The sequence below is a fragment of the Monodelphis domestica genome, chromosome 1, assembly GCF_027887165.1.
Source record: "Monodelphis domestica isolate mMonDom1 chromosome 1, mMonDom1.pri, whole genome shotgun sequence".
In the NCBI taxonomy this organism is placed as follows: Eukaryota; Metazoa; Chordata; class Mammalia; order Didelphimorphia; family Didelphidae; genus Monodelphis; species Monodelphis domestica.
In genome coordinates, this window is record NC_077227.1 from 732726967 (window position 1) to 732736831 (window position 9865).

Sequence of the window (9865 nt, forward strand, 5' to 3'; positions counted from 1 at the left end):
CTTTTCCACTATAAAGTGTTCACAGGTTTGGAAGTTTTTGGACAGTACAAAATTGCAGAGTCTTGGTTGGAAGGGATTTCTGTGGCTATTGAATTTGTTTAAGAAATCAGTAATTCGCCCAATGGAAAAGCAAAATGATACTGAAATAAATGATCATCCAGCTCTTGTTTAAAGACCTCCAATGGGGTGGGAGTGGAGGAGATAGAATCTAAGCTCTCTCTGCTCCTTTCACTCCAAATACCAAACTCAGTGACTGACCCAAAGTATTTTTTAGCGAATGAAGAACCTGAACTTTTCAGAACTAGCCATTCCACTTGGGGATAGATAGCTGCAATTGTGAGTAAAGATTCTCTCGCTGTAAGGCTAAATCTATGTCTCTTCAATTTCCAGCCAATACCCCATAATCTGTACTTGGCAAATCTAATCCCTCTTCTGGAGGGCACGGTAGATAGAGTACTAGGGTCGGGGTCACACAGGCCTAAGATCAAATAGGGCCAACCTCATTCTTTGGCTGTGTGACCGACCCTTGGCAGGTTGCTAAGCCCCATCAGCCCAATTTTCCTCATCTGAAAAGGTCAGGTAATGATAACGCCCACATCGTAGTGTTGTGGAGATCAAATGAGATCACATTTGGAAAGTGCTTTACCAGACATTAGATGCTAGAGAAATACTGCCACCACCACCACCACCATCACCACCATCATCATATCCTCATCATCATCATCATCATCATCATCATCATCATCATCATCAATCAGCAAACACTTTGAGGCTTTCTTCATTCCCTCTCCCATGGTTTCTCTTCTGTAAGCTAACACGGGTTAAGTCTTTGAATTAATTCTTCTAGAAAATTCAGAAAGCTGTCCTATGCTAGAGCTCCTTCTAGGTGCATGGCCTCATCTGGTGAGTGACCGAAGGGGGGTGGGGGGGCGGCTGGAAACTACGTCCAGGGATCAAAATCAGCCTGAGACACCCACATGAAATCTGCTGACTGTGCTTAGGCTGTGACAACAGAGGATGACCAAAGGATCAAGCACCTGCCTGCTTGTACTGGGTCACTAAGGGAAGATGGATGGCATCCTGTAGTAAACACCAACTTGGATTGTATATTCATACTCTAGAAATGCATGGATAGGTAGGCAGAGGCACACGCTTTCCCCGCACAGTGAATTCTCAACGACCAGAGCTTTCAAAGGGGAACCCAAACAATCCCATCAAGCCCATCACTACCATCCCCCAAACTGGACTAATTAAGAGTGAGGGACACTAGTCAGACAAGAGCGTGCATACATATGTCCCTCTGAAAGTTCCCTATTTAGACATGTTCTTAGTCACTGAGTGTGATATAGAAAAAGACAATGCTATCCTCTCTCTCTCTCTCTCTCTCTCTCTCTATATATATATATATATATATATATATATATATATATATATATATACACACACACGTGTGTATATACACATATGTAATATAAATACACACATGCTTGTATATAGTTGTTATACATATGTGTGTATACACATACATGTTTAAACACAATGAAGCCAAGAAGTGATTATCCACCCTCTTCTGGAAGACCACCAACATATTAATAAAACATTTGCTGAGTACATATACATTTTATATCATATAAAAATACAAAGCAAAACCCTGAGGGAAGCACTAACACGAAACTCCATCTCAAGCTCTCAAGTCATGCCTTGTGTTTAAGAAAATATTATCTCTACCATCAACATATTCTGAGCCAATACCTAACCAAGAATAATTCATTAAGTACCTAATATGTGCTCTGAACCGTGAATAGACACTTCTTAGGCTCAAGGACTTTACACCCCAAAATGAGGATTCAATATATTTAAGGGTCAGGGAAAGGAGTTCTTGTCTAGACAGTCACTAGGAATTTAAGTGGAGCTACAAGGCAAGGACTAGTCCATACAGCAGCACTGGTGGTATTCATTTAATTATTGTTTGTAGCGCAAGAGCTAAGAATTGGAGAAGGTGGGAAGAAGAGCTTGCATAAAGAAAGAAGGCAAGCTGCATTCCCTGGTGTCCTAGTGGATGGCAGGAAACATGAGCAAGATGTGGGAGAGACTAATTATAATGGGTTGACCTGATTTTCCACTCACTTATAACACAATCAAAATTGATCACCTAAATCAGGAATCATCATTCTAGATTTTAATAGAACACGTGTTGTCCAAGAAGGAAGATCCTTTTCATTAGTAACAGAATATGATATTTTTTTTCCATTTGAATTAGTTTATTTAGTCAATTTACAACTTTATTCCTTGGTTACAATAAGCACATTATTTCCCTCCCCTCCACCACCCTTCCCACAGTCAATGTCCAATTTCATATGATAATTTTTTTGAAACTATATTAGATCATTTGAAACTGTGAACTGAAAAATAAAAATTACTTCTGAAACTGATGTAAAGAATTGGCTTCAATTCAAGAAAACAATTTGGCAAATCTTAGGTAGTTTACCAAATACAAAACAACTGATATGATGACATGAAATCTAGCAATTCAAATTCTTCCCCCATAATTTCATGTTTCCTCACCTGCTGTCTTCTGGCAGCTACATAGTTCAATTTCACCATCTCTTTCCCAAATTCCTTAAAGCGATTTGCAAGGTCTTGCTCATTTGTAGCATTTTTCACAGCTTCCAGAGCTTCTTCAACCTGAAATTAAAAAAAAAAAAACAGGAGGGGGCAGGGAGAAGAAGCATTAAATCTGAAAAATGTCTAAAGTAGAGAGATATTATTTAAGAGTTTGCTATTATAACATTTTAAATTGACTTTTTGCATTTATGTAAATGTTACAAATATTTGTGTGTGTAAATCTTCCCTCCCTACCACAAGGAGAAATCTATTGAATTTTTATTAATATTATTAAAATTTGAAAGCAATAAAATTATTCATTCAGTTGAATTCAGCCAGCATTTATTAAGTACATAATAGATGTCAGGAAGTTTCCTTTATCCAAAGTAGCAATCTCTCAGCATCAGTTGCAAAATTCGGTTTATTCTTCTAGTGTCAATATCTCTTGCAACATTACCTCACTCTGTGCTCATGGCCATGAAATTGGTGCACGTAAGTATCACCTCTTTCTAGAACTACTGAAATAGTCTCTGAACTGCTGGCCTCTAAATTCTACTATAATCTGATTCTAGCACTGTTGCTTTCAAATTCTGAGTCAGTATCATTTGGAAGAGACACAATGTACAAAACAGAGTAGAACTTTATTCTTGGGTCACCAATCTGATATCAGTAAGTCAATTTCTTACTTGAATAGAGTTAGAATATGGCATACTCAAGTCATCACTGTGAAACTTACTACTTGTATATCTTTGGAAAAATCATTTATGCTACCTCTTTTCTTCAATGTGTCAATTGAGGATTATGGCATGTACATCACTTTTTTTTTGCAAAGTTGTGGAGATTTTTCAAATTGAAATAGAACTTATACATCTGAATTATTATTACCATGCAATCACTGTAAAATGAGTTATCCTCTTGTTTACTTTCACCATAAAAATAGGGAAGAGTGTGCTGGAGTCATTATATATAACATTGTTAAATATTCCAGGGAGTACTGACTTCTTGCAAATACAAATTGGGGTTTGATTTATTATTTTGTTGATTATTACAACTTAGAAAAGTGAAGGAGGGAATGTTAATAATGCAAAATAAACTTAAAAGTGTATCCTACACATATGTTTATTTTTCTGGAGAGCAAATTGCTTATCATTTTCAAGTATCCCCATGGCTAGATGTCTTATTTTACACACTTGAATAGTTACAGACTTAAAGAAGAATAACAAGAGAATAACAGAGCTAAATAAAACAGTAGAAAATATCTAATCCAACCTCTCTTCCTATACCACATGCCCATATACATATGCTTTCTAATGGAGACACATCTACATTGAAATACATTAACATGTGTATACATATGGGCACACACACAATACACATATGAATGCCTCATTCTTCAGAGATCTTGAAGTAATAACTATATATATATATATATATATGTGTAAATCTTCCCTCCCTACCACAAGGATAAATCTATTGATTTTTTATTAGTATTATTATAATTTGAAAGCAATAAAATTAGTCATTTAATTGAATTCAGCCAGCATTTATTTTTTGGGGGGCCACATTATTTTTATGGGAGAAAAGGGATGGTTGGGATGGAGAAAAGGGAAGGCTGGGATGAAAATCAGTGAAAGAAAAAGTAGACTAAGATAGGTCATTAGAATCCTGAGCAGCAAGAATTAATGGATATTCTTGGAGAAGGAACTCAAAGGGAAGGAGAGATCTGAAAATGTGTGAGAGGTAGATGCAGGGAATAAACTATGAATAAATCTGAATTTTACCTAGAATATATTATATTGGTTTATATCATATTAACATTCAAGTTTTGCCTAACTGATTGCATGAAATGTCTCAGCCTGAACTTGTCAAAAAGTAGGGCAAACAGACATGGGTCAGTATAATTATTTCAGTTATTTAAATAAATGCATTAAAATTTGACCAACTCATCAAAAAGTAGTAATATGACTTACTAATATCATTCATTTGCATTGAGTAATGGGAAAGTATAATGCATGAAAGGCAGTGATTACTATCATTAAATCTTTTATCCAATAATGGAGTTTAGTTTCATTTATTGGTTCATTTAAACAGAATAATTCATTGTGGAAAGAAAATAATTTTAGTATCAACCAAAGTTATTTATTGCAGTTTATTCTTTTCAAAAAGACTCAAACTAAATATAACTTTCCATTTTAATCATACATGATGAGTCTCTCTATGATTTCTATATTTAATTAGGGAAATTATTAACAGGCAAACATGCAAACCAACATAAGTGTGCTCTGATGGTCATTAAAATTACATGGACTAGAATTAATCTACAGATTTAGAGAAGTACTTAATTGTTTTGTTGTTAGTGGTGGTTGATTTTGTTTGGTTAATAAAGGCAATGGAAAGCAATCAGTCTATACCTTTCCATAGAATGTAAGCTCTTTGAGGGAAGCAATTCTTTTTAGTTTGTTTGTTTTCCTTTAATCTATTTCCTAGGATAATGTCATGCACACAGCAGGCAGGCCCTTATATGCTTGTGTAATTGATGAAAAAACGATTCTCTTAATACAAATGGAAATGATCACGAGCCAACTTAAGATGTATTTTTGCTTTTATAAAATTTTCATGGGATTCTGAAAAGGTCTGTTCCTCCAGGGTGCTGCAGGATCACTGAACAGAGAGAGCCTGGGGATAGGAATGGTGCTGGACATTTGAATGGAGAAAAGTTTCCAGAAAGTTGCATCCTCTGTAAATAAGTTTGTTCTCACTAATGTCTCAAAAGCTCATTGCATTTCAGTTCAAAAACATTTTACCACTGAGCTACAAGGCTAAAAATAAAAAAAAAAGAACAGAATTTGCTCTCTTAGAGATAACATTCAACTGGAAGCCTAAAAGAATATAGAAATATGTAAACATGAATTAATAGGAGAAGCAAAAACAGCCCCTGCGCAGAGGGAAAGTAGATTATAAAGAGTTTCACTGAAATGGGAGATTTCCAATGAAAATCTGAGATTTAACCTGGAAGGGTGAGATCTCTGGAGGGATGGAGACTTAAGGAGATAAACTGGGGTAAAAATTAGTCTCATGTAGATAGAGCAATGAAGTTAGGCATCTATGTTTTCCCTACTGTCCCAAATGGTACAACAATGATGAGAGAATGACTTCCCACTTAGGTATTGGTGAAGTCATAACTGTTTGAGGTGAGGAATATGGACAGCTCAAATGACATATATTGGCCAAAATCTATGGCAAGACTAGATTTATATTAGCATAGATTTTCATTTACCCGTCACTTCATTAATTTGGTGGCTTTAGGATGTATATTGCTTGATCTTTTCTTACTTAGATTTCATAAAATATTCTCATCTCTCATTCTCCAGTCAAAGTCTTTATTAAGAGCTCATTATGTCTAAGTATTGTCAACATATTTATTGAAATTATTGTAATATGTGGGCCAGAGTTTGGGAGGAAAATAACTCTTTTAAGAGGGGGAGAATCCTAGCTGTTGGTAGACAATAGCCCTGCTAGAATTTTGATTGGATTGAACAAACCTCAAGAGAGAAGAGAATAGTTATTGAGGAATGTGGAGGGAAAACATCAATGTGACCAGGGTGGGAAGCAGGCATTATTTCAACCTCCCTCACCTTGACCAATGAGAAAGGGAGAGCGAGTTAAAGAACCAGAACTGGAAAGGGTGGCTAGAGAGGTTGATTCATCAAGAGAGAGTCGGGGCTCAGTGAGAACTATAAAATGGAAGAAACGAGAAAAAAGAAAAGAAGAAAAGAAACAGCTTAATATGAAGGCCAGTTTACTGCCTCTGGAGGACATAGTACAGAGAACCCAGTGGAAGGGGTGGGCAGTTTTAGAGTGTGACACTGGAGGAACTGAATTGAAGAGAAGGGGAATTAGGGAGCAGTCAGTAAGAGGATAAAGAAAGCCATTGGTAAAATGGCATTGAGAGATGCAGGGTGACTGGAAAATGAGTCCAGACGTGCCATTAGCATCACTAGGGTTATGATCTCAGGATGTTGTCATCTCAAGGTATTAGGCAGCTTAGGGGAGGGGGCCATTTCTCTCCTGTTCCTGCAGCAGGGCAGGGCAGGAACTAGCTGGAGGGAGAAGAAGTGGTCTCTCTGGCCTCTGCAGGCAGGCCCTGCACTTGGGAAAAGGTCAGCCTGAAAGACTAGTTCCTGATTGAATGGTGCTGGAATAGGGTCTCTCTGAACCCAGATTGTCAGGAAGAAGCCAGATCAAGAGAATGACAGTCATTGGAATGACATCTCTCTAATCTTCTGGCAGAGGACAAGAGGCTTGCCCCTGCTTAGTCAAAGAGAACTCCAGGGAAATGCATGTCCTCCATGCTGGATTAATAAAAAGGCCTCTCGCTTGGGTCCATCCATCTTGAAATGTAATGTTAAGGAGATCTGCACAACATTAAGGCCTGTTGGTTCCTGTTTAGCATTGTCTGCTCTGCCATTACATCCTATCATGAGGTTGTTAAAATCAAATCTTAATCTGGGAAGGGATTTCATATCTTTCAAAAAATAAAAAAAGAAAGCAGGGATGCCCATTTCCTCCCAATTTATGAAGACAGTATGTACGTAGCCTTCTATAGGGTCAGTAATAGTGAGAGAGAGCCCTGTACAACTGTGAATGGGCTCATGTTGGTTACCCGAGTATTAATTCTCTCTTTGGGACATACCAATTGGCTTCAAGGAAAACAGAAATAATTATTTCTCAAAGACCCATAATAACGGCTATTTTTATATAACAACATGTTCTACTGCTTGTTAATGAGAACCAATTTCAGGACTTTGTTTCATTGCGATGCTCATAACTTACTGTTCTCATTAGTTTTCACTAAAGAAACCAGATGCCAGCTTTGAATTTATATTGGATTATTCAAGTCTCTTTTGGAAAGAGAATACGAACAAGGATTTTGTGTTTGCAAAAAATATAGTCATAGTCTTAGAAGTGGTGGGAACCATTGTGATCAATTAATTTAATCTATTCCTTTAACATCAAAGGAAACTGAGGCCTAAAAAGAAATAGCCTTCCCAAAGTCCTACATACAGTATTAGTTACACTGGGTCATCTAAAATGCAGTTGAGTGCTTTGCCATAATACCCACACTCCCTTCCTTGTTACAAGGATGCTTTGATACAAATCTTGAAAAAGGACAACTCTTTAGAGATTTTTTTTTTTAGATGGCTAGTATTTCTTTTCCTAAGGCTGCATGTAATAGCAGGGACACTCCTCCATCCTCTTAAGAGAAGGTTTGTGTGTTGGAGGTTATTGAGGAATAGTACAACAGCCAGGGGGCTGATCTTGAAGTAAAAAAAGACAAGGACTTAGAATCCTGCTTCAAGAATTTACTTACTAGCTAGGTGACCTTGGGCAAGTCATCTAATCTCTCTTAGATTTAGCTTCTTCCTCTGTCACAGGAGGACAATAATACTGTTTATTTATTTATTTATTTATTTATTTATTTATTTATCTATTCATTCATTTATTTATTTCTTTTTATTTATTTAGGTGCTTAGGAGGATCAAGTGAGACATTTTGCTTAAAGCACTTTCTGGAAAGGAAAGCATGGAGAGAAGACCCTTTATCTTGTGAGCTTTGTTTGTTTGTTTGTTTTTCTCCACATCTCCATCCTGGACAAGTGAAGGGACAATTTTAACTTAAGTATATAACTTTGCATTGTTTCTATTCATTTAATTTCATTCATTGGAATCCACTCTTCTGGATGGTGACTTTCTGAGCTACATTCATTATCTCCTCTTATACCTCTCAGCACCACCACCACCCACACACTTGGGAAGTTTGCTGTTAACTACAAATTTGAGCAAGTTTTATGAGACTCTGTCATGATTAAAATTCTCTGGAGATTTTTTAAAGTTACTTATAAAAATACTAAACATAAAGGACAAAGGGCAAGTCCCCAGACATTCCAAAAGAGGCCAACTTCCAAATTGACATGAACCAACTACATACTCTTTTGGGTCATCCATTTCACCAGCTTGTAGTCGACCTAATCATACTATCACATAGCCCCAGTCTTGCCATATTATGCATGGTTTACTGAATTTCTACCAGTCTAGTTACGCGGTCAAGAGGAGGTTAGTCTAATAACCCCCTTTTCAAGAATTTACTTACTAGCAATGTGACCTTGAGCAAGTCATCTAACCTCATTAATTACCCTTCATTCATTGATTACCCTTCATTCATTGATTACCCTTCCACTATAATCTTAGGAAACTATAAAAATGAACTTCAGGCACTAAGAGAAAAAGTCAACTATATCGACCATCATTTTATAGTCTCCACCTGCTTTCTTTTTGTTTCTGGAAGAGATAGTTGTCTAGTTCTTTGGTACCCATTTTATTCTCTAAGATTTTTAGCAGGTTATTGATAGTGGCTAAATAATTTCACCCACCATTTCTGTACTCACTGTTATAATTTGGCTTAATCGGATTTGTGTAATGAATCTCAAACCTAGCTCTTGACATTTACTCCCTAGGACATCTTGGATGGGATTCAAATTTCTCTGGGGTCTAGTCCTCTCATCTTATAGCAAATCTGGAGTGAAAAACTGTATCAAAAATTGCTAAAACTTTGTGGTTGCTATAACTTTAACAAGAAAGGTTTGAACTCAGATCAAAAGCCTTGTGTGAAATTCTCTGAGACTTTGGAAACCATGATGAGTAATAACTATTTATAATATTTTACAATTTATAATAATCATGTAATTATTATATTTATATAGAAATATATACTTATATAATAATATAATTATAATTTATAATAAATATATAATTTTATATATATATAATTATATATAAAAAGCCTTGTGTGAAATTCTCTGAGACTTTGGAAACCATGATGAGTAATAACCAAGGGCACCCAAGACAACAGGGTCTTCCTTATACAACAGATCTGGTACAAAGTCATACATGGATAATTTCAGGGTATGCTTCATTCCCCCAACAACCTTCAGTTTTCCACTCTGCTTATGCAAAGTGAAAATTCAATCCAGTGCCTTCAGCCTGAAATTTAATGGAATTTATTAGGGCTAAAGTTAAACTCTCAGATTTCAATTCAAAAAGTCACTTAATAATATGGTTCAGTGCCTGCATTTCAGAAAAAAAAATGAATCAAAAGTTCAATATGGTGTTCAAGAAGCAAAAAAAAAAACACTTTAAAATTTGATCTGCATTAAGAGATAATGAGGGGGCAGCTAGGTGACCTCAGTTTTCTCTTGAGTTAA

The 9865-nt window shown here is 36.2% G+C and overlaps 1 protein-coding gene across 5 annotated transcripts in view; it reads right to left on the reverse strand.

Annotated features, from left to right (window-relative positions):
• CTNNA2 (catenin alpha 2) overlaps window positions 1–9865 on the reverse strand; it is a 1548366-nt gene that overhangs the window by 1029592 nt on the left and 508909 nt on the right. For all 5 annotated transcript variants that reach the window (XM_056824737.1, XM_001364449.4, XM_007477790.3 and 2 more), the window contains exon 5: window positions 2566–2685. In XM_056824737.1, coding sequence (XP_056680715.1) covers window positions 2566–2685 — 120 coding nt within the window. The remainder of the gene's footprint in view (window positions 1–2565; window positions 2686–9865) is intronic.